The sequence below is a fragment of the Capra hircus genome, chromosome 7, assembly GCF_001704415.2.
Source record: "Capra hircus breed San Clemente chromosome 7, ASM170441v1, whole genome shotgun sequence".
In the NCBI taxonomy this organism is placed as follows: Eukaryota; Metazoa; Chordata; class Mammalia; order Artiodactyla; family Bovidae; genus Capra; species Capra hircus.
Window position 1 is genome coordinate 66,920,502 of NC_030814.1, and position 27,819 is coordinate 66,948,320.

The 27,819-nt window shown below is 58.3% G+C and overlaps 2 protein-coding genes across 6 annotated transcripts; both read right to left on the reverse strand.

The window, feature by feature from the left end:
• Nucleotides 19-18,162, reverse strand: ABCA7 (ATP binding cassette subfamily A member 7). 5 transcript variants are annotated; one of them, XM_018050473.1, is made up of 46 exons: nt 16,847-17,006; nt 16,667-16,760; nt 16,350-16,491; nt 16,154-16,272; nt 15,941-16,017; nt 15,585-15,665; nt 15,140-15,350; nt 14,907-15,046; nt 14,527-14,643; nt 14,136-14,303; nt 13,777-13,994; nt 13,316-13,492; nt 12,759-12,981; nt 12,402-12,623; nt 12,105-12,306; nt 11,737-11,847; nt 11,344-11,515; nt 10,826-10,957; nt 10,582-10,721; nt 10,223-10,360; nt 9,758-9,942; nt 9,597-9,669; nt 9,053-9,255; nt 8,748-8,796; nt 8,437-8,541; nt 8,207-8,361; nt 7,863-7,987; nt 7,678-7,776; nt 7,257-7,544; nt 7,002-7,034; nt 6,722-6,899; nt 6,466-6,635; nt 5,854-6,031; nt 5,503-5,618; nt 5,089-5,233; nt 4,872-4,995; nt 4,383-4,512; nt 4,191-4,311; nt 4,041-4,103; nt 2,634-2,740; nt 2,274-2,415; nt 1,461-1,595; nt 1,282-1,385; nt 1,032-1,124; nt 381-621; nt 19-279 (listed from the first exon to the last, which is right to left on the reverse strand). In XM_018050473.1, exons 1-46 carry the CDS (start codon nt 16,910-16,912, stop codon nt 133-135), a joined length of 6,459 nt encoding a protein of 2,152 aa, XP_017905962.1. In that variant the 5' UTR covers nt 16,913-17,006; the 3' UTR covers nt 19-132. The 5 variants fall into 5 exon arrangements, with proteins under 5 accessions (XP_017905962.1, XP_017905961.1, XP_017905960.1 ...); XM_018050472.1 differs by lacking the exon at nt 16,667-16,760 and adding an exon at nt 17,956-18,162 and having other exon boundaries at nt 4,041-4,311; nt 16,847-17,036; XM_018050471.1 differs by having other exon boundaries at nt 4,041-4,311.
• On the reverse strand, nt 18,948-27,313 carry CNN2 (calponin 2). The gene is made up of 7 exons (XM_018050480.1): nt 27,166-27,313; nt 22,632-22,753; nt 21,922-21,988; nt 21,677-21,814; nt 20,682-20,798; nt 20,413-20,559; nt 18,948-19,953 (listed from the first exon to the last, which is right to left on the reverse strand). Exons 1-7 carry the CDS (start codon nt 27,226-27,228, stop codon nt 19,678-19,680), a joined length of 930 nt encoding a protein of 309 aa, XP_017905969.1. The 5' UTR covers nt 27,229-27,313; the 3' UTR covers nt 18,948-19,677.

The window sequence follows — 27,819 nt, forward strand, 5'->3', positions numbered from 1 at the left end:
GACACAGGGACACAGGGACACGGTGCTTCACACCACAGCTTCCCTTTATTTCCTCCAGGGCCTCTGGAGTCTGGGTCAGGCTTCAGCCTCTCTGCCCTACTTTGGTCCCCCCAGCTCCACAGAAGAGGAGGCTCAGAGGACCGTCTCAGCCATGCTGTGGTCATCGAGGAACTGGGTTATGAGTTTGGGGTGCTGCGGGCCTGGCACAGGGTCAGCCCCCACTTCTGTCTCCTTCTCATCTTCCTCTTTGCCCTGATCCTTGGAGAAGTATAAGAATACCTAGGGGTGGATGGCCCAGGGAAACAGGAGGGGAGGTCAGCTTGAGGGCCTAGCCCCCAACCCCATCTTTACCCCCAGCCCCGTCCTGGCGCGGCAGTCACCTCCTCCAGCGTGGTCTGGCTCACAGAGAAGTCCTCCACGCCATGCTCTGCGCCACATGCCGCCAGCAATCCAAAGACGAGCGCCAAGGTGCAGCGCCCTCCTGGCAGCAGCTGGAAGCGCAGGCGGCCACCATGTGCCTCCCTCAGCTCAGCTCCCGGCAACGCCTGGGCCACAAAGTCGGCCGCCGACTTGGATCTCGACAAGGGCACCCTCAGGGTCAGTGTATGGCCACCTCCGAATCTGGGGTGGGGTGGGGTAGACCATAGCTAATGAACCCGCCCATACCATCTTCCTCTAGACCCCCAGGCCAACCTGACCCCAACCTCTGCTCCTAGCCCCGGCTACATGCTCATCTGGTCTCTAACCCTGCTGTTCCCCAGTCCCACCCACGCAATGCTATGCCCCACTGCAATAACCAGGTCATACCCACTTGCCGGACCCTCTTTGGCCTCTGCCCATGGACACATCTTCACCCATCAGACCTCCTCCCCATCTCAGTCCAGCCTTGTCCCCTCTCCTGGACAGTCCATGATCCTTGCCTGTTCCCTGGTTAGAACCCAAACTGGCCCCACCTGATGTCCCCTCCAGGCCCTCCTACACCCCCACCCTGATCTGCCCGCATCCAGGCCCTGAGGCCTTGCCCGGCTTACCTGCCCTTGAGGTGCTGTGCACTGCCCAGGCAGCGGAACCGCCCATTCACCATGATGGCCAGGCGCGTGCAGAGCGCCTCGCACTCCTCCATGCTGTGGGAGCCCGGTGACATGAGTTCGAACCAGGCCTGGACCCACGGCGCTTGGCTCTGGGCTGCCCTTCCCAGGGACCCTCAGCCTGCAGCTCTAGGCCACCCTGTGCTCTGGACATTTCCTGTCAGTCCCAGACTGCTCTGTTCCCCAGGCCCACCTGTGTGAGGTGAGTACCACGGAGCGGCCCTCCCGCACCACTGCCAGAAGACTGTTCCAGAGGAACCGCCGGGCAGCAGGGTCCATGCCAGTGGTCGGCTCGTCCTGGGCGCAGAGCAGGAACATGCTTAAATGTGGCCCCTTCCCCCCTACCCTGCCCTCCCATCCACACACACATACCAGAAAGACTAAAGCCGGGTCCCCCACCAGAGCCACGGCTGTTGCCAGCTTCCGCTTGTTGCCACCACTGTAGGTGCCCGCGGGCTGGTCAGCATACTGAGGGAGGCCCAGGCGTGCCAGGCCGTAGCTTGCTGTCTATGGCAGGATGGAGTGGGAAGGGCAGAGTGAGATTGGGGTGCAGGGTGAGTGGGAGGGGCTAGGGAGGGGATATGGTGGCGGTTTAGTCACTCAGTGGTGGACTCTTTGTGACTCCATGGATTAGAGTCCGCCAGGCTCCTCTGTCGATGGGATTTCCCAGGCAAGAATACTGGAGTGGGATGCCATTTCCTTCTCCGGGGATCTTCCTGACACAGGGATTGAACCCGGATCTCCTGCATTGCAGGCGGATTCTTAACCGACTGAGCGAGCCACCAGGGAAGCCCAAGGATATCGAGGGAAGGTAACTAAAGAGGGTGGGGCCAGAGCCAGTAGGGGCGGGGCTGCAACTGGAGGCGGGGCCAGATCGAGAGAGAGGCAGGGCCTGGCTAGGTGGCAGGAAGCGAAGCCCTAACCTGGAGGTGAAAGTAGGCGGGGCCACAGCCAGGAAGGTCTAGGAGAGAAGGGGCGGGCCCCTAAGCAAGGAGGGGGCGAGTGCAGCCTGAGGACGGTGGGAAGGGCTGGGGGTGTAGGGGTGGACCCAATGAGTGTGTAGGCGCTCAGGGAGCAGGGGCAGGGCGAGAGGACCTAAGGTCGGGGGACCTAGAGCAGCAGAGACTGTGGTCCAAGGGAGAGACTGGGGTGGGGACCGGAGGGGTTAATGGGGAGAACGGTCACCTGGGCAACTTGGGCTTCGGGGACTCCTCGCAGGCGTGCATACAGCTCCAGGTGCTCACGACCAGTCAGCAGCTCGAAGATGGCATCCGACTGAGGGCAGTAGCCCATGCGGCGGTGAGCTGCGGCCGGTTCCTGGGCCACGCTGGGGATGGGGAATGGGGGACAGGGAACTCAGGGCACTGGCTGGCCCTGGCCATGCGAGGGGCAAGCAGGGGCCGTGGGGCTCACCCACCCTGATAAAGGACAGGAGGTAACTCAGGGCTGGGTCCATTGCAGGGGGACTCAAGGCCAGGCCGATTCTGTCCATACATGTGAGGGCAGGGGAAGGTGGGGAGGAACAAGAGCCCAGGAGCCCCTCACCTGTGGCCTTCCAGAATGGCCTCGCCCCCACTGGGCAGCATGTCCCCAGTCACCATGCGGAATGTGGATGTTTTCCCTGCTCCGTTCACGCCCAGCAGCCCAAAACACTGCAGGTACACCCAAAGAGGGCACTCATAGAAGCCCAGACAATTGTCTCAGCATCTCTGACTTCTGGGACAGGTTTCTCAGCTTCCACTGGGAGGGCTGTGGGCAAGGGGATCCCTGGGCAGATACTGGGGTGTGTGAGTAGGCACAAGCTGTCACACAGCAGAAATGCTAGATGACACACTGCTGCTGCTGCTAAGTCACTTCAGTCGTGTCCAACTCTGTGCAACCCCATAGATGGCAGCCCACCAGGCTCCACCATTCCTGGGATTCTCAAGGCAAGAACACTGGAGTGGGTTGCCATTTCCCTCTCCAATGCATGAAAGTGAAAAGTGAAAGTGAAGACGCTCAGTCGTGTCCGACTCTTAGCGACCCCATGGACTGCAGCCCACCAGGCTCCTCCATCCATGGGATTTTCCAGGCGAGAGTACTGGAGTGGGGTGCCATTGCCTTCTCCGAGATGACACACAGCATGTATTTAATCAATGGACACAGTAGATGTTCTATAAAGGTCACTCGCAGTCAGTGCTCCATAAATATTAAGGCAGGAGTTGGCTGAATGTTTTCTGCCATGCAGTGGGTACTGACAGCAAGAGCACCTGGTGAGAATTCATGCTGGGCACACAGTCAACCCAAGATGGAAAGGCTGACTGAACACAGTAGGCATTTGCTAAAGAGTGATGGCAATTTATGCCAACACACCACAAGTGTCCACAGGTGTGTGCTAGCCCCTAGTAGGTGGCCAGGAAATGTACCACAGCAGACAAGTTTGCACAAAGTAGTTGCTTGAATGTGCATGGGTACAGAGCAGGTGCCTACTAAATATTGGTTGTGAGCAAGTGCTTGATACATATACAGTATGAACTCAATAAATGTTGGTGTTTGATAAAAGTTGATCATCACAAAGGTGGCATTCAATATACTTTTGGTACACACAATGGTGGAGGGGTTCAACAAGCTTTACTGTATACAGTTGGTATTCAATAAATCCTAACATATAGTAGGTGCACATAGTAACTGGCACATGTATGGGAGCCCAGTAGGTGCTCAATAATAAATTTATCCTCACTAAGATCTTGTTAATCCTATTGCACAGTCAGGATCAATAAATGTAACCATGCAGTAGGAGCTTCATATTTGTTGGCTCTAAATAGGAGCTCAAATACTGACAGCCAGTAGGTACTCAGTATAGGACAACAGACACAGAGTAGGTGTTCTATAGGGAGAGGTAGGCACAAACATGGTAAAGACCAGTGGGCGTACAATAGGACAGCCTCTCACCCTTGCATCACCTGGACTTACCTCACCAGGGGGGATCCCCAGGCACAGGCGGTCAACCGCTGGTGTCCTCTGCCCAGGGTACACCTGAGAGGATGGAAGTCTATGAGAAAGGTGGGTGGGCCAGTGGAGGCTCCCCAACCCAGCAGTGGAGGCCCCCCAACCCACACCCACCTTGGTCAGGTCCCTCAGTACCAACACATCCCCCTGGGTGGCCCCTTGTACTACCCGTTCCCGCTCATGGGCCACATCCTCATCCTCCTCTCCCAGGGCAGGTAACGGCCTCAGCTTGGGTCTGAGGACAGAGAGATGAGTGGGCCGAGAGCAAGACTCCAGGCCCTGCCACCCTCCCTGGTTCCCACTGACTGTGGTAGGAGGCGGTTGTGGTGCTGAAGCAGCAATGTAAAGAGGAGGAAGACTGGCCCCTGTATGAACATGGCCAAGAGGTTCTTGCCGACCACCTCCCAACGCAGGGGCGACTGGAAATGCCCCTCTCCTGTGGGGACATAAGGAGGGATAGAGTCATTTTAGGGTCTTGGTTACTGGGTCTCTCCCCATTCAGGTCACCTTGGGTTCTTAAGGGAAAGCACCAAGCTGAATAGACACTCAACTAGGGTCTAATTGGCATGGAAAACAGTGGCATTGCCATCTCCTTTATTTAGTGCCTTAGACCTCTTGTGACATGACCAAGATGGAATTAACTTTTATGGCTGCTTTGCTGCACTTTTAACTTTGCCTACCCACCCTTCCAGGTCATCTAAGACCTCAAGTTCTCTTCCTAGGGGCTGCTGTTTGTCTCTGCACTGTAGGATTGACTCTTGTCTGGCATTTCCCCTCCTGGAGAGAAGTTCTCACCCAAGCGCTCAAAGGCATCAGCCATGGCCTGGTTCCGCACCATATCGATGAGGCCCCGGCCCAAGCAGAAGTGAGGAAAGATAAGGAAGACCTGTTTCAGGATCCGGCTCACCTTCTGCAACTTCTGCTCAGGGGCAAATTAAGAAGGAGGTGGGTCAGAAGCCAAGGCTGAGGCCCAGTCTGACCCCAACCCAAGGACCAGCCTTTTGGGTCCCACCTGATCAGAGAAGAGCTCGAGCACGAAGGTGGCCATGCTGCCATTGATACCAATGAAGAGATTGATGCAGGTGAGCACAACATAGGCTGTGCTGGGCACAGAGAAGAAGAAGGAGGATGGGTACATGAGCGGCGTGATGGACCAGCTGAGGGGGAACAGGAGACACTGTTATTGCCAGACAGGCTGAGCAGCCCTGAGAAGAATATAGATCTCCCATCCTAAACGGTGCTGGAGACCTCTGTAACATGGTCAGATCAAGATGAGCTTTTAAGGCCTCCTTGGCATATCCCTGAATAAAATCACACTTGGGGTCCTCTCAGATCTCCATATCCTCTCCTTAGGAGCTGCTATAGAGTCCCAGCTCCCTCAACAGAGTCGAGGGAGAACAAGTCCTGGAGGGGCTGGGAACCTCACCCATACAGTAGTAGCAACAGCAGGAGGGCAGGCAGGTTGGCAGGGGCCACATACGCCCTCTGCTGGAAGGCCAAAAAGATGAGCACCACGATGCACGCTGACACCAAGTAGTTACACTGCATTGGAGATGGTGGTCACACCTTCAGTATGCTGAGCTACCCGGGAAGCCCACAGGCATCCTTGGCATTGTGTCCCACCCCAACCTCCCCGTGCTTTGGATAATAGGATGAGGTCTCCATCATCCCCAAGACTTCAGTGGTGCCATCCTAGACAAGTTCCTGACCAGAAAGGGCCAGAAGAGGCAGTGGCAAGTGATGGCAGGGTCCCCACCCCTCCAGGCAGTCTGCGCACCATGTCCCAGAGAAAGTTGCCAAGCCAGTAGAGAGTGGGGGGCAGGCCCCCCATGCACTGCAGGTGTTTGGCTCGGGTGACACGCTCGTCAATGAGGACAAGGATGAAGCTGGCCGGGACAAAGGACATGGCGAAGACCACGCAGATGGAGACAAGCACGTCCACCGAGGAGGCCATCCTGGGAGTGAAGGGGCATGAGCTGCTCAGAGAGGAGCTGTGCTCACCACTGATGGGACTGAGGTCCCCAGGGCTAGACACAGCTGGTGGGGAATGTTGTGAGCCATTTTGAACTGTTAGGGAGAGATCGTCCAGGTCTCCAGTAGGATAGAAGTTGATGTGACAAGGACGTGCAGGCAGCTGGGGGAGACTGCAGCCCATGAAGCCTGATGATGCCCCATTACCCTGGCCTAAGGGGTGGAGAGGGAAAGATCTTGTTCTCTGTTTACACAGCAAGAGTGTGGCAGAGCGTAACTTCAGCTTCCACCACCAGAAACAACAGAGAGACCAACCGGGGTGGGGGGATACATGGGACAGGGGAACACACAAGGTGGAGTGGCACACAAGGCAGAGCAACTCACAAGGCGGCAGGACACACGGGGTAGGGGGACTCACAGCACAGCCTCAGACAACTGCTCCTTGGTGAGGTTCAGCGGGTGATTGAGCGTGGTGATGCTGTGGGTGTGGTGGGAGGGGCCTGGTGGCAGGTGGGCACGTAGGAGAGCGTTGTTGGCTCGGTTTACAAAGGCCACCATGGCGTGCCAGCCCTTGTTGTTAAACCAGATCTGTGATGGAATTGGGGCCAAGGGGTCAGTAAGCTGGGATCAGACCTCCCCCACCACAGTGCCAGCCAGCCACCGCCAGTTACCACCTTGAGGCCATCCTGAGTGTCCAGATCAACAGCCCATGCTGTGAGGTTGTTCAGGAGGTGGTCAAGCGCCTTGCCTGGTGTGGGGTTCAGCAGTGCCCGCAGCTCCTCCACAGAGCGGCCCACCTCCAAGCCCGAGGGAAGGCCTGGGTCTCGGCCCCCCAGGGAGAAGCCCCCATACCTGAGGGGCAGTGGAGGTGGGAGATACCTGAAGGTTGGGAGGATGGGGCAGCAGGCAGGCAGAGGGCACAGGAAAGGAACCCATGCAAGGGACCCTCCTCACCTGACCTCGTTCACCCATTTCTTGGTCTTCAGGCTGTGAGAGAGACAGACACAGACAGAGAGGTGAGTGGATCAGAGACAAAGATGCTAGTGAGTTGAGTGAGACAAATTAAAAGAAAGGCACAGAGGGCCCCCAGCAGGCCCCAGCCCAGAGCCCCAGCCTGGGCATCCCCCCAACCCCTCCCAGGACTAGACTACATCCTCCCCACTGGACCCCTGCTACAGCTTGCCATGCCAAGTCCAGGGTGGTGCTCACCCTTGGCGCACCAGGCGTGGGTAGGTCTTGACCAGGAAGTCAGACAGGTTTCGGCCCGTTAAGTTCTGGACCACTTCACCAGAGCTGGTTGGCGCCTGGGGTGGCGGGGGGCCACTGGCCGTGGCAGGGCAGTCAGGCAGCAGGCGGCGGGCACCAGGCCGGCTGCACTGGCAGGCGGGGGATGGAGACTCTGGGGTCCAGTTGCCACTGGCCAAGACCTCAGCCACGTCCGCAGGGACATCAGGCACCGAGAAGTGGCAGAGGGCAGGCCGTGCGCACGCTGGTGCCCTGTGGGGGTAGGAGCAGGGTGGGGGTGGGACTGGAGGCACCCTGCTCCCAACCAGGCATAGGGGATGCTCCAGAGCCCAGACAGGGAAACAGAGGCCAGAGAGGAGCCAGGCCCAGGCTGGAGGGCCCTCACCTGCTGGAGTTACTTTTCAGGTAAGGCTCCTCCAGTCCGGCCTCCTCCAGCAGGGCCTCGAGTAGGCGAGCATGTTCAGGGTCCCCTGGAGTGTCATCACTGTGTATAGTGGGTGTAGGGTCAGGGCTGTGCCCACAGGCCCCTGGGCACCACCCCCCAGCCAGGCCCCTCTCCTCTGCACCTACCTGAAGAAGGACACCTGGGAGCCATACATGCTGGGGCTCAGCTGCAGAGCCGGGTAGTAACCAAACGGGGGTGCAATGAGGCTGAACACCAGCGCCAGGCCCACGAAGAGGGCAGGTAGCACAATCTGAAGGGCCAGCTCATCAGCTTCCCGCCCATCGGCTGCCAGGCTCACCTGCAGCCTGCCCTGATCTCGCTCTAGAACCATCCATGGCTCCCCAGTGCTCTCAGTAAAAGTGTCCAGAGTGGGGCATACACCTGGGCTTATGGGGCTGAATTAGGTTGTAGAGTGGAAAACAGACACCGAGGGGCTTCCCCCACAGCCCCCCAGTAGGTGGCCCCTCACCTGAGCAAACAGGCCACGGCGGCTGCGACGGGCAAGCAGGAAACGCTTGAGAAGTAAGGCCCGGAGCTGCTGGCAGGTGAGCGCCCAGCTGTGTACACGGCCTGCGGTGGCCGGCCCAGAGCCCTGTAGTGCCTGTGTCTCAGGGACAGAGCCAACTGTGGAGGATGGGAGGGTCAGTGCTCGGCCCTGGGGACCAGGAGGGGCCACAGGGTGGGGCAGGGACAACTCACCCAGTCCCCCATTCTCCAGGGCTATCTCCTCTGGCAGAACCGGGAGCTGCCTAGTCACGTCGGGATGAGCAATACCCAACCATCGGCCCTGCCTGGGCCTACCATCTGCAAAGTCACCAGCGTTGGGGTCAGGCTTAGTGTTTGGCCTGGGGTCTGGGCCAGTGTCAAGGCTCACAAAGGAGGGGTCAGGAATCAGGGTGGAGGTCAGGGCTGTAGGTTGGGTCATGTTAGCCGAGAGTGGAGACTTGGTCTAAAGTCAGGTTGGACTCTGGACCAGGGTGAGGGGACAGGACAGAGGCCTACAGGCGTACCCTCTGGGCCTGCGTCCACAGCACAATCCTCCATCACCTTCAAGAAGATCTGGGAAGACAAAGCAGGGGGCTCAGATAGAGCCTGGGGACACACAAGAGGGAGGGGGACTCAAGGGCCACATATCCCTCAAACACTGGGGGTCCCCAAGCCTCCCTGAGGGCCTCTGAGCCTCCAGGCCTCCACGTGGGCCCTGCCTCCTCCCTGGGATGCCCAAGTGTCCACAGCAGACTCTTCTTCATCCTTCTAGGCACCACCTCCTCCAGGCAGCCCTCCTCCTGCCCCCAAACTCATCTAGCAGCCACACCTCCTCCAGGCTGGTGTCGGAGATCCCATAGCCAGCCAGCCCCAGCTCCCCCAGCCGCTGGTCCAGATCATGGAAGAGCTCAGCGAAGCTGCCATCCAGAGCACCCGTGTAGGGCAGCGCCAGCACCAGCTCATGTGGCAGATCCTTGACCAACTGTGCGCCGGGCACGTGGTGCTGCACCATGGCCCACAGCTGGGCTGCACCTGGGCGGGCGGCAGGCACGTCAGGGGCCCTGGGGTCCCATGTTGCCCTGGCTCCTGCCCTACTCCCTTGGGGAAGGGGCTTGGGTGACCCACAAGGGACCGGTTCCTGAGGGCAGAGGAGGTCACCCAATGGCAGGACTTGACCTGGGGCCAGGGCCAGAGCCCACTCTGGGTCAGAAGTAGGTGTGTCAACTCAGCTCAGGGGTCAGATCAGGGGTCAAGCCTGGGGTCGTCAGGCCTGTTGCCCTGAACCAAGTCACTGCCCCCCACTGGCCCCTCCCTCTGGCTCTCCCAGCCCCATCCACAGCCCCTCACTCAGGCTCTCCCACCCCCGCCCTCACCGGCAGAGCTGGCCTGGCTGCCTGGCTCCCTTTTCTGCCCAGCATCCATGCTGTTCTTCAAGCCAATTTCACCCTGGGGGCAGAGGAGCATCAGCTGCCATGGCCATCACGCCTGGATGGAGTCTTAAGAACTGGGGTTGGAGGTCAGTTCCAGCCCTTACCTTTTTGCTGGTTGCCAGAGGCGGGGGGCCCTTGGCCAATGTCAGGTAGTATCCGGAGCCCAAGTGACGTCGCAGGAAAAGAGGAGAGCCACAGCAGCACAGGCGGCCCCCTGCCATTACCGCCACCCTGTCTCCCAACAGCTCCGCCTCATCCAGGTGGTGGGTGGAGAGGATCAGTGTGCGACCTAGGCAGGGGACCCAACCCACACATGTCACCAGGCTGCCCAAGCTGCGGTCCCTGCCCCATGCAGTAAATGCCTGCTGCTGCTGCTAAGTCGCTTCAGTCGTGTCCAACTCTGTGCGACCCCATAGACGGCAGCCCACCAGGCTCCCCTGTCCCTGGGATTCTCCAGGCAAGAACTACTTATCCCTTAAAACCCCATCTTCCATCACCTCTTTGTCAGAAAGATCTTCTGGCCTTTCAATCAGCATCCAGGGAAATCTCAGGCCACTCCTAGTTCTTACCTTCACGATATTTGAGCAGCAGCTCCCAGATGCCTCGACGGGAAGTGGGGTCCACACCAGCTGTGGGCTCATCCAGGATAACAACTTGGGAGCCACCCACAAAGGCAATGGCCACCGAGAGCTTCCGCTGCATCCCGCCTGGGTTGGGACAGGGGTCAAGATCTCCACAGTCTTGGGCAGGTCTGCCTCCCTTCTCTCTGCACCTTTCCCTACCCACCTGGACCACAGTGCCTGATTCCTCCTGGGTCCCCAGGTCTGCCCATCTCCTCTGGCACCCCACAGTCCTCAATATAAAGTCCCAGCACCACCCCCCAGCCTCATCTCCGCAGACCTGGAGGCTCCCCTAGGTCTGGGCTCACCTGACAGGTGATGAGTCTGTGCATGTCTTTTGGGGATCAGCCCCATGTCCTGCAGCAGCCGGTCCTGCTCGGGACCCACAGCAGCTGCGCTCAGACCCTTCAACCGCCCATAGAACCAGACGTGCTCATCCACAGTCAGCCTGAGGCCGTGTACAAAAGACAGTGGGGGCGTTACCATGGCAGGCAAGGCCCCAGAGAGCACCCAGCACACCCACTGCCATGCCCCAGGCCCATGGAGACGCACAGGTCAAAGAGCACGTTGTACTGTGGGCAGACACCCAGGCAGGGCCGGATGGCTGCCATGCTGGTCCGGACGTCGTGGCCCAGGACAGAGGCGGAACCAGCCGTGGGTGGAAAGAGGCCACTCAGGATGGACCTGCAGGTGCAGGGGTCTCAGGGCAGCTTCAGAGGGGAAGCTCAGGCTCCCAGAGCAGAGGCACCAGCATTTATAGGGCACCTACTGTATGCCCAGATCAAAGGGGTAATATGTTCCCATTTTACAGGGGAGGGAAGACGAAGCTCAGAGAAAATATTCATCACCTGTCTATTGTGGATCCAAAGTGAACTAAGGGGGAGGTCCAAAGGGAACTGGGGCTGGGGGACTGTAGGGGGGGCATCAGGGTCCCCCCTCACTATACAGATAGGGACCTTCTGACCCCAGATGTCCTTTCCCTTGAACAAGTGTGCAAGTTGAGACCCAAGAAGAGGAGCTGGAGGGGAGGGGAGGGGAGCTGTGGGGGGAAAGAAGTGATGGCTGCTCACATTGTGGTCGTTTTACCAGCCCCATTGTGGCCCAGGAAGGCGGTAATGTGGCCCTGGTAGAAGTCCAGGCTGAGTCCGCACAGCGCCGGCTGCGAGCTGCCAGGAAAGCGCTTTTCCAGGCCACGTATGGAGACCCCCGGAATAAGGCCGGGGGGCGCCTCCTCCACCAGCACTGAGGAACGAGGGCAGACTCAGTTATGGGCGCCCCCAGAAGCCTGGGGACTGTTCAAGCTGGTCCGTGGAGTCAGGGACTTGTGGGGCTGGGGTCTGTGGGAGTTAGGGGAGCCTCAGGACCTGGGAACATCCAGAGGATTGGGATCCATGGGGACCTGGGTTTTGTGGAGGCTGAGAATCCAGATAGGGAAGTGACAGCTAACGTTTGTCAGGCTTTACCCTTGGGGTCCTGCGCCGTCAGAACTGGGGAAGGACACTTGGGGGTCTGAGACCCAAACCAGTAGCTCCTCCGAAAGGGAAAGTTCCACGGTTCGGGGATCCCGTACTCGCCTGTGGGGAGTGGTGCTCAGTTACCCCTGAGGCACTCCCCCCTGGAGTGTGCCCACCTGGGATGCAGGGATCCCGGTAAGGGGTAACCAGGAAGCCCTGCCCACCTGCCTGCCCGCCCCAGGCCATCCCTCAAACGCAGCCACCAGTGCACAGGTGCCAGGAAGACCCACCCTTTCACCTGTATTCCAGGCCCCCTCAGCCCCACCCTGAAGGCACCCGCCCTCAGCCCAGTCTCCCCTGCGTCTCCTATGGCCCACCTGGGCACACCGCCTCCAGGTACCAAATGGCAAGGCCATAGAGAGTAGCATCGAGCAACAGAAGGCCCGAGACCTGGGCCAAGCTGAAGACATCTGCTGTAGGCCCAGTGCCCAAGTTGTGCCACTGTGCGCCCTCGCCCTGCTCCTCCAGCAGCGCCAGGCTCTCACAGCCAAAACCGAAGGCCACCGGCGACAGAAGGCTCTATGGGTGGGGGCGGGTAGCGGCAGGTAGGTAGGTCAGCAAACAAGGGCAGCTGAAGGTGAGGCACCCCTGCACCCACACGGCTCGGCTCTCACCGCGGCCACGCGGCCGCCCATAGGCAGCTGGTCCCTCCAGGCCACGCACAGGACGTAGGGCAGATAGAGTACGAAGTAGGCAAGACCCCCGCAGGCGGCTGCCAAGTTCGCGCGGGAGAAAAAGGCGCTCAGCAAGAAACTCTGGACCACCGTGGCCACAGCGAAAGCCGCCAAGAACAGGAACAGCACCCCCGGGTGGCTGTAGGGGAGGATGTCCCCGAACTGCAGAAGGACGAGGGAGCTGGAGGGAGCGCGCGGATTCGCCCAGGGACGCGCAACCCCGCGAGGCGCCCCATGCCCGTTACCTCCCCGTACACACGCACCAGTCCCAAGTCGGCAAGGCAGGGGTGCACGCACCTTGAGCACCAGCACAAGCAGCGCGGTGCTGAGGAGGAAGGGCCCGAGGCAGCTGAGGAACCAGCCCAGCCAGAGCGCAGTGGCGCTGAGCCCCATGGCGCGCATCGTGTAGCGCAGCCGAGTTTCCTTCTCACGCACCACGGCCTTTACCGTCAACGCCACAGAGTAGATCCAAGCCAGTGTCAGGAAAAGTGGCAGTGACCGGCTCAGCACGCGCAGGAACCTGGGGCAGTGGGCAGCTGTGGTGGACGCCAAAGACCCCCGCGCTGCCCCCATCTGACACGACAGTTCCCGCCCTGGGACCCCAAGGTGCGGCGAGGACATTCGCCCTCCATTGTTCTCGGACTCCTGATGGTGCTGTTAGGTTACGTTCTCCCTGTATCCAGAGACCCCAGACCCTGAAGGATCCCGGCTCCTCCAGCTACAAGATCACGGGGAGTGGTCCCTCTGAACCGTAGTTCTCAGCCTTGACTTCGTGAATATTCCAGATGGCACCCAGGCCCCCACCCTGAGACCCAGGATCTGGCATCCGGGAGAAGTGAGGAAAGAGTGCTCACGCATCGTCCACGTAGCAGGGGTAGGGCATCTGCTGTAGGTAGAGGCCGGCATGGGGGGTGGTGCCTGTGAGTACGCGCACGGCTGCGCGCTCCAGCAGGTCTTGCAGGTACACGAAGCCACCCCACACGTAGCGCAGGTCCGTCAGGGGATCAGCGGCCGGACCGGGGTCCCAAAACCTGAAAGTATGGGAGTAGCTGGGACCTGCCCATCACAACTTTAGCTCCGCCCTCACCTGTGTACAAACTACCTAGACCCACCTGCCAAGTGCTTTAATCTTATCCGAGAAGCCAAGGCATTGACCCCCACCCACCAAGCCCTTGGCCGTGCCCATCACACTATAAACCCCGCCCATCATGGATCCCTACTGGTCTAAGGATTTGGGCCCCACCTACCAAGATCTCTGATAGGTGGCATGGTACCTAGCACCCCCGCTCTGCTTCCGCCCCACAAGGACCCCCACCTATCCTTGATCTTATCGGTTCTTGCGACATCATCGATATCCATGCGGATCTTGATGCGCACGTGGCCATGGCCTGGGGACTGCGCGAGGTCCGGGGAGTCCTCGGGCCCCAGGAAGACGATGCCAGCCCAGAAACGGTGCTCGGAGAGCAGCTTCAGGGCCCGCTCCACCAGGGCGGCCTCTGAAGGGGCGGCCTCCAGCTTGTCTAGAGTCATGCACTGCGGAGGAACCTGGGCGTGAGTTCGAGGCCCCAGGGTCCTCCCCTGGACCTGAAGGCGGAGCCGCGCTTCCTCCTTGGAAGCCCTCAGCAGGGCCGCCTCTCCCCTCGGAGACGTTTTCCCAGGTGGACGGTCCCTCACCTCCATCACACGGCCCAGTGTGACTGCCAGGTGTCCCACATCAGCGTGGGCTTTCTGCCAGTTGTAGCCACCGCTGCGGGGATTCAGAAAGGCACGAAAAGCTTCCACTCTGGCCCCACCTCCGGGTCTTGGCTGCCTCCTTCCCTTGTCCTGGATCTGCAGGAGTCTCTGTTCGGGTGTCGGGGAAGGTGGGGTCTGCATTGGACGTTCAGGGCCTGTCACCCCTCTTCCCATCCCAGTGAGCGGCCTGAGCTCACCGTGGATACCATTCCCCACCTCCACACCCTTGCCTGGAAGTCCCTGCCCTTCTCCCAAATCCTCAGCAGGGGTGACCCTACTGCCACACACCCCCGCCCCCCACACTGCTCTCCCACTCCCGTCCTGGCCGCACCTGTAGCATGGCGACATTGGCACTATCGTTCAGGAAGTTGAAGAGCTGGGGTCCCAACAGCCCCCACACCTCCTGGATGTCCTTCAACAGCGCCAGCTCCTGGAAAGTTCGGTTGACCTGCAAGAGGTGGGTGCTGAGGTCCACACCAGCCGTAGCTGTTCATGACCCTTCCCTCTAGTGAAGCCCCCTGCCCATCCCTCTTGCCTTCTGCCCTATGCTCTATCCTGCACCTCTGAGCACTGTCTGAAATCTGGAAATCCCTGCATTTCAAACCCCGCTTCCTGCCCAGGGGCAGCCAGTCTCGGGACTCAGGGCTCTCCTGTGGCCTGGCTCTCTCCCCCTCGGCAGAGGCTGGGACTGAGGGCCCCTCGCACTGTCACCTGGGCCATGATCTGCCGGGTGAAGGGTGTGTCAGGCGTGAACAGTACTTTCCCCAGGACCAGCGGCTTCAGGCGCCTCCAGAGCAGGCGGGACAGGGGGTGGGTGTCCAGGGCCCCCATCAGCTCAGTGCAGGTGGGGCCTAGGGCCAGGGTGGGGGCACCATGAGGCCCTGTGCCCATGTCCTGGCCCTGCTTCCCCAGGGAGAGGGGTGGAAACCGGGTTGGTCACTCACTCAGGCTGTTGTCCCACAGGGTCTGCACTGGCTCCTGCCCCACCAGCTCCTTCAGGTCATTGGCCTCATACCAGTTGAGGGAGGGCCCGCCTGGTTTCCTGGGCCCCCTGGCACTGCAGAGGGCTTCTGCCACCGCCTCCAGGGGACCACCTGGCCCATGGGGTCTCTGTAGCAGGGCCCACAGCTCTCCCAGGCTGGGAAGCTCCAGGAGCTGGAGGAGGGGATCACCAGAGGGCTGGGCAGGCTTCCCTTCCGCATGACCCCACCACCAAGCCATAACTAGGGCAGGGCCCTCCACCAGGAGCACCCTTGCCCTCTCTTTCTGCCCCAGCACCCCCACACAACTACTGAGGACAGGTGCCCAGGGTTGCTCTGTCCTCTCCCCTTCCTGCAGCCCACCCCTCTAATTTCGTGGCAGGGGCTGAGACTGCACTGTCCTCTTTACCTCCTGGGCCATGTCCTCTGCAGTCTCCACAAGGCTGCCCACGGACTCCTGGGCGTGGCCCAGCACAGAGCCCAGGGATTCCTGGGAAGAAAAATGACAAGATGACAATGAGGTTTGCGGATGTCTTACTCAGGTTCCAAGTTCCCAGAGGGTCCATGCTATGATAGCCTCATTTTACAAACAGAGAAACTAAGGCTCAAAGAGGCACTTGAGCTTGTTCAAGGTCTCAGGGCTGGAATCGAAGGAATATCACTCCAGGCAAGGCCCAGGCAAAGGCCTGGAAGCTGGCCCCCGAAAGGGGCAGGGTGAGACTCGGTGAGATCAGGGTCCCAGATCTTGCCTTGTCCCCACCTCACCCCTTGCAGCAGTGTTCCCAGAAGCTGAGTGGCCAGGGACAATCCCTCCTTGGGCTGCTCACTGGGCCAGGGAAAGGCTGAGGGAGTAAAGCACAGAAGCCCAGGGTGAGGCCAAGGTTAGCCAGAGCCATGTCCCACTTATCCCACTCCAAGCTGTGCCATCAGGTGGAGGTGCAGAGCCCAGCCCCGCCTACCACAGGCCTGCCTTCTCACTTGCTCGGGCTGTGTGTGCAGCCTTCAGAATGGGTATCAGCTTTCTCAGGCTAACCAGCATCCTATGGGCACTGGGGCCCCCCAGGACAGTGCGAGCATCTGCCAGGAGCCGGGAAACCCTGGATACAGAGAGAAGGCTGGAGGCGGAGGCTAGGTGAAGCTGCCCACCCCTGTCCCGCTGCTCCCACTGGTTTACAGGGAGTCCTTGAAGTTGCTGAGGACGCCAGGCTCTTCGCCAGGAGTTTGCCACGGGAAGCAGGTATTGTTCACGTTGCAGATGAGGCCCTGGAGCCAAGGGATGGTGCCCGCTGAGGGCAGCGGCTTGTTGGGAAAATGACCTGCAGGGACACCAGGCGTGGGGTTCTTGCTGAGTCCCCACCCCCAGTGACAGAGTGCCCTTCTCAGCCATTATTCGAGCATCCGGTCTGTGCTCCGGGTTCTTACTGGGGCCCCTGTGCATAGAGTGACCACTGCTAATCCTAACCCCAAAGCTCTGGACGCTGGGGGGCTTACATTCATGCTGCTCGAGTGGGGGGTGGGAATGGCGAACGGCCACCAGGATGAAGAAGAGAAAGAGCGGCCACAACAACTCCACCAAAAGTTGGATCTGCGGGGGCAGAATAGGCTTGGGGAGTGGCGGCCTATGGGGGACTGTGGGTCGCCCCACCCCTGGCCCACCCGACTGGACTTTACCGGCTGCCTCCTGCGATACAAGAAATTCTTCCAAAGCAGCAGCATCAGCTGTGTCCAGAAAGCCATGGTGGAAATGGACAGGAGACAGGACGGAGGGGTCAAGCTGAGGACGTACTGTGTGGTTGCGGGCAACTCTCTGTCCCTCTCTGAACCTCATCATCTATTTCATTGCTCAGCATTCTCGGAAGCTCTGCTTGGAGCCAAGAAAACAGTAGGTGCTTATTAAAGGGGCTCTATTCTCCGGAGGGGTGGAGTAAGCCAACGGGAGACCTGCCCGAATCCTTCCTCATATCTGATTGGTTGCGAGATCTGTCTCTTCCTCCAGAGGAGCAGCTGGGGTCCCAAAGGCGAGGAATTTGTCCTGCAGGGGGCGGAGCCTAGGCTTAACTCTTTCATTAAGAGGCTCCACCCTAAGCCTTCCTAGGGGTGGGGGTTGGGGGGTCTTCCAGGTCCTGTCCCCTAACCTCATCCTTAACCCAGGCAAGGATTCCCTTTCCCTCCTCTCTCCTCCCATAATGATAGCTAGGAGTATTTTATACCGCTCTCTGGAAGAAGGGCTATCCCAGGCCACCAGAGAGGCGAGTCACCCAGCTGGAAGGGGGCTCCAGCTCTGCCCACCCCTCACGTACTATTCTTCGTTCAGAAGAACCCCAAGATCCAGAAAATGAGTAAGAAGCAGGGGCGCTTCTGGAAGCAGCTATTATTTATCATGTCCCTTGCTTGGAGTCCAGCCTGGCCTACTTCATCATCGTGCACAGGGAGAAACTGAGGCCGCCAGAAGAACAGGGAATGGGTCCAGGACCCCTGACCCCCACTTCAGAACTCATTTACAAATAGGATCGGGGGGCGGGGAGCGGCCTCAGTTTTTCTATTGGTAAAATGGGGGAGAGAGCTTAGCGGCGTATCAACTGGGAAAGCGGCTGCAGGTAGGTGAGTCTATTGCCCAAGCTCCCCTTGGAGCATTATTGGTCAATTCTGCAGATTCAAACGCTCCCCGGCCAGGGAGTGAAAGTGAGTGAGTCTAGATTCGGGCCACACCCTTTAATTCCCACGGAATCCGCCTCCTTTCTACCCATCCGCACCCCCGCACCCTCTCAGGACCGTCTCACCATTCCACCCCCAGCTCTCTCAACCTTCCCGACCCTCCACAGCGGCCGGGGAGAGCGGCTCCTTTAAGAGGAGCCCTGGCTGCTGGCGAGGCGCCCCTGCTGCGGTTAGTACCCGGCATCCGGGGCCTGCGGCCTCTGGTCTCGGCCATAGCCCCGCCCCATCCACTTCCATTGGCTTCTGTATGCGCCACTCAAAGACCTGGCCAGCTGGAGCCGCGCGCGCTAACGCGGGAGGCGGTGTCACAGCGAAGCCGCGCCGAGCCGGGTTTCTTAAAGGGATCGCTCTTCTCTTGCTGCATCACCGGGAGGAGGAGGGGCCCCCGGATGAACTCGCATTGGCTGTCCTTGGGACAAAATCGCTAGGTTCTTCCCACGTTGCATAATCGCCTGCAATACTGCAGCTCAGGGTCTCAGGAGATCTCTTTCTCCCCTCTTTCGCCAGAGGGGGCCCCAGTCCTAACCAAACTCGCCCTGGTACCCTGGGACTCTATTTATCGATCCAGAAAAGGGGAGTTTGACTAGAATCATTTGTTCATTAATTCATTCCACAAACATTCCTCGGTCCCTACAGTGGGCCAGGCTATGGCAGAGGGGGAGGTGGCCCTCAACATTCTAAGATTAGAATCCGGGGTCATAATGGTCACCCCGATTTTGAAGAAAACCTCCTGAAGTTCCCCCCTCTAGGAAATTGGATATATTTCACAAGATCATAATGAAAATGAAACAAGTGTGTGAATCCACAGCTTTGAAGGTGCTGGGAAGGGTGGGAAAGGGTCCAGAAAGGGGTTGTTGCTGATGGGGCTTTGAGGATGAAGAGGAGTTTGTCAGGATAGAACTCTGTGAGGAGTAAACGCACTAAGGCCTGCAGGCTGGATGAAGCTGCAGTCCTGAGGACCCACTCAAGAGATTTGTCCTTTGCCCCACCCTGGAGGCCGCAGAGGGAATCCAAGCCAGGCACCACCCCCAGGTTGTATTGGACACCAGCTCCAACACCATTTCCAAAAAGAGGTTTTATTTACTTTGGTCCACAGTTGGTATTTTCACATTATTTCTTGGTCCTAGGGCTCCTGGGCAGGGGCTGGTCCCTGTGGGGGCCTCTGGGTGGGGGTCCCTGTGCAGTACTTGGTGGGGGAGTGGGGACAAGTGTGGGGGGGGGGGGGCTGGCTTTGTCTCAAGCACTCAGAACTCCACTGTCCTGCCTGGGCCTCAGTGTCCCCACTGGGCCCCTGGGAGGGCCCAGGATTGGTGATCTGAGAGTCCTAGGGAAATCCATGAGGCCTAAAATATTTTGGGACTGTGGCCTGACCTTCTCTCAGCATCACCTCCCCCCACCCCCTGCCACCATTCCCCTGAACAAGAAGTATTTTCATTTCATTAAAACTGCCTGAAACTTCTGTGGGTACAGAAACCACAAACTGATCGGCAGAGAAAAGAGAAGCAGGGAAGACGTAACCGGAAACCACTTGGGGCCAGTTCCCCTCCTTGCCTGGGTTTCTTCCTCCCCCTAACAGCTTGGCCTAAAGTCTGCTGGGAAACCTGATGCCTGGAGCTGCCCTGGTGGGGACCCCCCACCCCACATGCATCTGGATATGGCCTTCACCCCTTTCCCCCAGAGTCTCAACTGGCAGCATTCAGACATGTAGAAAAACAAGACAAAAAACACAGAAAGACCCAAAAACCCAGATGAGGCAATGATGTGGGGAGATGGCACGCACGAGTGTCTCAGTAGCCTGCCTCCTCCTGGTAGTAGGGAGGGCACTCTGAGGGCTCCCCTGGGCCTGGGCCATCTCCAGCACCTGCTGGAGCCCCGTCGGCCGCTGGGCCTTGAGGGCAGTACTTGGGGTCGTATATCTGCCGGCCCAGGCCAAAGACCTGACCACTCTGGTTGGCACCCTGTGTGTAGCCCATCTGCAGGGACATGGAGGAATTATCACATTTGTCTGTCCCCAGCTTTGTGTCGTAAATGTGCCGCCGAGTCCCTGGAGCCGTCATGCCCACCTGAAGAGAGAGAAGAGGAATCAGGGAGGGAAGAGGAGAAACAGAACCCCCAGAGGAGAACTTCCCGCGGGTTCCCACACCTTTTCCCGCCTCCCTGTGTGCACTCACAGTGGACATTCCTTTTGTACAGATCCTTCCTAGCCCTGCTCAGAACCCGCTCTTTTCTGACTCTGTGTTGAGTTGATCTGACATTTGGGTCCAGACTCCCTGCCAGCCAGGAAGCTCCCCAGGCTGGTGCTCAGGCCTGACGCGGACCTGAATGCTCCAAAAGCATCACACTGATACCTAACAGGAAAAGTGATGACTGCAGGATCTAAAAATATCAGAGTTGGATGGGCCTCTGGGCATCCAACTTTGAGGGAAACCGAGACACAGAGCTGGGCAGTAACTTCCCTGGGGACACCCAGCAAGCTGAGGCAGAGTCAGGGCAGGGGGTCTAGGGGAACTGGGGCGGCCCACCTGGCTGGCACACTTGTTTGTGCCCATCTGGAGGCTGATGGTCGAGTGGTCCATGGGGGGCAGGATATGGTTTTTGGGGTCGTACAGATGCCGTCTGGTGCCGTAAGCTGTCATGCCAGACTGGCTGGCACATTTGTTGGTGCCCATCTGCAGGGAGGCAGGAAAGGTCAGGCTGCCCCCACAAAGCCTCCAGACCCTGCCCCCAAACTGAGGAGCCACCAGAAGCCCACCACCTATGCTTCCCGATGCTGGAGCAGCCAGGTGCCCACCTGGAGCCCAATGACGCACTGGCCCGCCTTCATGGTAGCATCATCAAAGTTTCGCTCCTGCTTCTCTGAGTATTTGACGCCAATGTCCACACCACTCTGCAGCCCCTTTGTCTTGGCCTGGGGAGAAAGTGGGGAAGGAGTGTCACGATTGGGGCAGCCAGGTCCCAGTCCAGAGGAGGACTGGTGATCCAGCTGCAACTTGGCCTTGTACCATCCACCCAGCACTGTGGACTCAACGGCTTTCCCTGACCCCTGGCTTTCCCTCCCCAGGCAACAGCAGCCCCACCCTTCCAGCTGCACAGGCCAAGAATTGTGGGGGGCATCCTCACCTCCCATCTCTCTCACCTTCCATCACTTCCTACCCAGCCCCAGCCACCATCTCTCCCCCGCACCTGTCCCCTACTCCTCACTGGTCTCCCGGCCTCACTGCCCACACAGCAGCCACGGGGGGTTCAAAACACAATCACCTGACACAAACCCCCCCTCGTTCCCATGGCAGAAGCTCGCTGTTCCCTCCGCTTGAAACGCTGTTCCAGCCTGCCCTGGTCTCAGTTTTAGACCCTAGATGTCAGCATCATGCTTTCTTCTCTTTCAAGGGGCTTCTCCCAATTTATAATTTGTAAAGCAATGATATAAGAGCAAACCCTAATGTGAACTCTTGTAACAAGGTGCCTGTGGAGTATCACTGACTGCATGAGAAGTGGGGGAGCCTGTGCAGGAGTGGGACCATGGGAGGTCTCTGTACTTTCCACTCCATTTTGTTGTGAACCTAAAAGTGCTCTAACACATAAATTTTTTAAAAAATAGGTTCATTCGTTGCCTGTGCATAAACGGGTAGACTGTGTCTGCCTTGGTCACCCTTGAATTCAAAGTGCTGGGCACCTCATGAGTGCTCAGAAATCTTTGTAAAATGAATGAATGAAGAGCATCTGAAAAATCTCTGCCTGGCTTGCTGTGTGACTTTGGGCAGGTTGCTGATCCTCTCTGAGCCTCACCTTCCCAGCCAGGGCAAGAAGAGACACCTGCACCTGAGTCAAGTTCCCACTTTCAAACAGGTCGTTGGCCTCGAACAGGTCAACAGGATTCATGCCGTAGCTCACCATGGCCTTGATGAAGTTGGAGAGGTTTTCTAGCTGGGAGGAGGCAAGAGAAGGATGGTGAGGGGCCTTGGTCGCCCCACCTGTCAGATAGGGACCCCCAGCCCCATTCTGGTTCCACTTCTCTCCCCCTGGTCTCTCACCTGGTGCCAGTTCTGCATGGAGCGGTTGATCTTAGGGATTGAGCCCGGCTGCAGTTTATTCATGAGTCTGAGGAGGACACATGGGGTGGCGGGAAAAGGGGAACCTCCATTAGTGTAGGGGAACCTCAGAGACCCAAGACTCATTCACGGCTTCCTGGCCACCCTCTCTCTGGGCCCTATTACAATCCAGTCTGCACCCACCATAGAAACAAAGATGCCAAAGAATGACACCAACCAGTGCTGGAAATGCAATTCAGAACCACTGAGCTATCCAGTGATTCCGGGAATTTCCATGAAGATTTTTAAGGTGCAAACCATGGAATGTTTGAACCACAGCTGAATTAGGGGCAGCAAAGAAAGGCCTCCAGAAACCTTAAGGCTCTCCTAAGAGAATGTTCCCTGTTAGAGATCAAAGCAGTAACACAGGCAAAAGAAGAGCAAGAAAGACCACTCATCAAGAAGCAGCAGGAGGGAATTCCCTGGTGGTCCAGTGGCTAAGACTCTGAGCTCCCAGTGCAGGGGGCCCAGGTTTGATCCCTGGTCAGGGAGCTAGATCCCACATGCTACAACTAAGACCGAGAGCAGCCAAATAAATAAATAAAAATTAAAAAAAAAAAAAAAAAGAAGCAGCAGCAGCAGGAGTCACACACAGCATGACCTCATCATGCATAGCAGTCAGGGTGATGAGCACGGTGGACACACACACTCACGTGCACAATATGATCCCATCCTTCAGACCCTTCTGGAAGTCTGGGCCAACAGAGAGGCCAGTGAGTCCCTCAATCCAGCTTCGGAGTTCCGCCTCCTTCTGAGGGTCATATTTGGACTGCAGCTGGAGGGGTAGAGAGCACAGGATTGGGGTGAGCCCATTTGAGCTCCTCATGGGGCAAGACCCAGTGTTTCCGGAAAGAAGAAACAAGAGTAGTCAGGAGGTTCCCACACCATTGGAGGAGACTCTTCCCTTTTCCCATCAGTACAGATAAACTCCAGTCTCTCGCTGATAAACACTGGGGCTAATCTACCTTCAATGGCGCTAACCCCCCAGGGCAGCCAACATGGCCCTGCCACCACCCTCCACCTAAAGGATCTGCCTCCATGCCCACCACCTCCCTGGTCTCCCAGCACTAGAGATACTGGCCTTTCTCTGTTGTTTTTAAAATTATGGTGAGAAACATACAACATGTACCACTTGAAAGCTCATAAATCAGTGACATTCAGTGCATTCATGAGGTTGTGCAACCATCATCTATTTGGTTCCAGAACATTCCATCACCTCAAAAGTAAGCCCCTCCCTATTAGCTTTCCCCGCCTCCACCTCCCCAGCCTCTGACAAGCAGGAACCCACTCTCTGTGTCTGTGGATCGGCCTGTTCTGGATATTTCCCATCAGTGGAGTCACACCCTGTGTGTCTTTCTGTGTCTGCTTCTCTCACTGAGCATCGTGTTCTCAGGGTCCCTCCATACGTAGCAAGTGTCAGGGCTCCACTCCTCTTTTTATATAATTGTATTTATTTATTTGTTTGGCTGTGCTGAATCTTCATTACTGTGCCTGCTTTTCTCTAGTCATGGCCAGCGTAGGCTTCTCATTGCAGTGGCTTCTCTTGTGGAGCACGGGCTCTAGGGTGAGTGAGCTTCAGTAGTTGCAGCACCTCGGCTCTAGAGCATAGGCTCAGTAGTTGTGGTGCACAGGCTTAGTTGCTTCATGGCATGTGGGATCCTCCCAAATCAGGGAGTAAACCTGTGTCTCCTGCATTGGTAGGCAGATTTGTCACCACTGAGCCACCAGGGAAGGCCTTCTCCCCTTTTTCTGACTAAGTGATGCTCCTGTGTGTGGAGGGACCACACTGTCCTTATCCATTAACCTGCTGATGGATATTTAGGTCACTTCCATCTTTTGGCTCTTGTGAGTCAAGCTGCTATAAACACCCATTTGTAAATTTTATTTGAACACCTGTTTTCAGTTCTTTGGGGTACATACCAGGGAGTAGAAGTGTTTGGTCACATGATAATTCTACCTTTAATTTGGAACCACTGAACCTTTCTCTGCTCCTTGAACTGGCCACACTAGTGGCTACCTCAGGGCCTTTGCATATGCTGCCACTTTGGACTCATGTTTGCACAGGTCCCTCCTTTCAATCCAGTTGTAGCTAGAAGGTTAACCCCTTGGAAAGGTCTTTCCTGACCACCTGGCTATGATGACCCTCTGCATCCCCCACCCCCAGTCCTTATTATCTTCTTTTTAAAACAATATTTATTTGGCTTGGCTGTTGCGGTATACACAATCTTTAGTTGTGGCATGCGGACTCTGAAGTTTCACCATGTGCAATCTAGTTCCCTGACCAGGAACTGAACCCAGGCCTCCTGCCCTGGGAGTGTGGAGTCCTAGTCACAGGACCACCAAGGAAGCCCCTGTTTTATCTTTCTAGCTTTTTTTACCTTTTGGGGTATGATCTATCTTCTAGCTGATGGTCCAAGCTCATGACAAGCGACAAGAGATAACCCAACTCAGGCTCTCTCTCAGTAAGGAGGCTCATCCTCCCCCATCAACACACACTGCCCACAGATACAGCACTGGCTGCCCCCAGGGCAGCATCCCACAGCATAGGACAGGGTGTGTGTGTACAGCCCCAGGGCAGCTCCCTGGAGGGGTGGTAAAAACCTGAGGACCTGGCTGCCCAGCTGGGTGGGCTTCTGCCCAGACCCCGTGCGTGTGTGCTCAGTCGCTTCAGTTGTGTCCAACTCTTTGCGACCCCATGAACCATAGCCCACCAGGCTCCTCTGTCCACGGGATTCTCCAGGCAAGAATACTGGAGTGCTCTCCTCTAGGGGATCTTCCCAACCCAGAGATCGAACCTGCATCTTTTATGTCTCTTGCATTGGCAGGCAGGTTCTTTATCACTAGCACCACCTGGGAAGTCCCAACCCCAGACCCCTCTTCACCTCTACTCACCCTGTGCCCACCACGCACTCTCCTCCACACCCCCTAGGGACAAGGACTCAGAGTTGCCCTTGCAGCCCCCACCTCAATGACCATGAACAGGTTTCACCTCATGCCTCTGTCTTCCCAGCTATGTTTGAATGGTCTTCTTAAGGCTTTCCAGACCTGGGCTCCACTTCCTGCTTCCTGCATATAAACCCCTAGACATGGGATCAGGCCTGAGCTGCTCAGAGTGCAGGGGAGACAAAGGCAGGAGGCTGGCCTGTGAACCTGATCTGTTTAGCCCACTCCCTCCTGGGATCTCCTCCCTCTCCTGTCTCTGGTTCCCACGCCCAGCAGAAGGGTGGTGGGGGAGGAGGGGGTGTTATTAGGGTCGCTGAACTTGAAGCAGACAGGCTGGTCTGGACCTCTGGCCTGCCTGCCCAGCTGGGCCCCATCCTCATCCTCGACAGCTCGCTGAGGCTGGGGCCAGGGAGGGTCCCAGGCAGGGGTGCCTGGCCCGGCCCCACCCGCTAGGCCGCCTTCCACCCTGCTGCCCAGCTGGCCTTCAGCGCATTCCTCCCCACCGCAAACTGCCAGGAATGCAGCTGCTGCCTCCCTGCTAAATCAGGACCAGCTGTTCCCAGCGGTCCAGACCCCCCAGTCAGCCAGAGATCTCAAGGGTATGCACTGGACCTCAGCCTGCCTGTATGCCATCCAGCAGTGGGACTGAAGCCTGGGGTAGGGGGCAGGGGGTCTTCCTCCTCTCAAAGTGGACGGTCTAGAAACCACAGGAACCTGGTTTCCAATTCAGGTGGGTCCCTGAGGTGACTCCGGTGTGGGGGTGGGGGCCCCGCCCATTCTCCAGGCCTGCAGACTGAGGGCTGGTTACAAGGAGCTTCTGACCTCATCCCCCACAGGGCAGGTAACGACCTGCCTCCATCCCACTCCATCGCAGGAAGCTGCCCCCACCCCGCTGGGGTGCTGTGCCCTCAACCCACTTCCTGCTGCTTCGGGGGAGGTGCCTGGCTGCCCAGGAGGACTGCTGGCCATCGGCCACTACCTATGCCAGGTCTGGGTTCGAGTCCTGACCCTGCCTCTGATCTGCTAGGTGGGTCTGGGCCGTCTGAGCGATGTCTCTGAACCCCATGTGCTAAGCAGGAATCTTAGAGGGTCTTGGCTGGGTGGGGACTATCAACACTCTGCACCCACCAAGGCATTACTGCTGGAGTGTGGAATTGTGTGTTCAAGGGAGAATCGATGGGGAGCTTGCCAGGTGACCATTCTCGGACCCTGGGCTTCCCAAATGGGCTGGAGGGAGGTTCCTAGTAGCTCACAGAGTTGAGATGTGTAAATTCTCCCTCTGGTCTCTTGACCTAGTAGCGACCTGGGGGCCAGCAGGGCTGTGTCCCCAGTGTGCCCAGGCAGGCTCCTCCCTGGGGCCACATTCCCAGGTGCCTGGTGACAGTGTGTGCCTAGGGGGTGGACAAAGATGACAAACTCCCCTTAAGCTGGAAAACCCTTGTGTGTTGGGCTTAGGACCTCTCCCCCTGCCCTCCTGGGCAGAGATCACTCTATGCTCCTGTTTCCTTGGATGCGCTGAACCTGCTGTGTTACCTTGCAGAAGTCTCTGCCCTCTAGGGCTGCAACCAAAAGCACTTTCTGAAAAAGAAGTGTGCCCCACCCCCCCACGCCCTAGCCCGCATTTTCAAGTTACAAAACCCACATGCTAGGGTCACATTCAGGGGACTGGTGGACCTCTTCGCTATTTCTTTAAGTGTGTCAGATGGTGATAAAGAGAATGGGGAAGGTAGGCCCTCTCGATTCCAACTCCCCTCACCCACCCAGTGCCCCACCTCCCAGGTGTAAGAAGTCGGTAAATTCTTTTGGGGGGCCACACCCTTCTCAAAAACACCTGGCCCGCCCCCTTCCTTCCCCGAAGCTTTAAGTGGTCCAAAAGCAGAAGTGGGGGAGGGGATGAAAAGGGGCCGCTGGGGTTCCCTCAGGACCTTCTCAGGCCTTGAAGCGCTAGAGGGGCCCAGGGCTGGGGGGTTCAGAGCGGTGGGCGGAGGGCTTCAGATGAGTAGAGGCTGAGGGAGCAGGGCTGGGTAAGGGGTTGGAACCAACCGCTCCTAGATGTTGGGGGGTGGGGTGCCAGAGCACAGACCTCACTGTTTCCCCAGAGTTTAGGAAGCATCGGAGGCACCCTCGGAACTTCGGGGGAGGAGGGCCGCCCCCGATGCCCAGGGAGGCCAGCGGGGCGCCCGTTCTGCAACCGCGGAGGGTGTGACGGGCTGGGCTGGCAGAGAGGGAGCTCGCCTCACTCACCCGGTTCTTGACCTCGGCCGAGAGCCCGTACGAAGGCCCCTTGTTGAACTGCGTGGAGCTCATGGCTGGCGGGAGCGGCGCCGCGGGACTGGACGGACGGACCGACGGCCGGGCTGGCGGGCGAGCGGACAGGGGACGCGGACCCAGCGCCCCGCCCCCACCGCTGATTGGCGCGGGGCGCACATGTCCTTATATGGCTGCGCCGCGCCGGATTCCTGAGGCCTCGGGCTTCCTGAGCCCCTGAACCGCCCGACCCCCGCCCCGCCCCCTCGGAACCCCCGGGAGACTGAGGCCGGGAGGGACGGGTCCCCGCACCACGGAGACCTGGCACCCTCTCCTACTCAATGCTGGGAGCCCCCGGGCGCCTCTCCCCATGCTTTCTGGGCCTCAACTAACCTTTCTACATAATGATGGGAGGGGGAAAATGGTTGAATGAGACCCTAATTCCCTTTGGACACTAATGCGGGGAAGGGGGACCCTCATCTGATGCTTAGAGGCGCCTCCCAGGCTAGGTCCGCTTCTGGAAACCCTCCTAGCTGGGTGGTAGGCAAGGGAACTAGGACAGGCTCTTCAGCGGAGGGGGCCACTGGCGCTGGGACTTTGATGGAAGAGTAGGAGTTTGCCAGTCCAAAGGGTATTGTTTGTCCTGGCGGA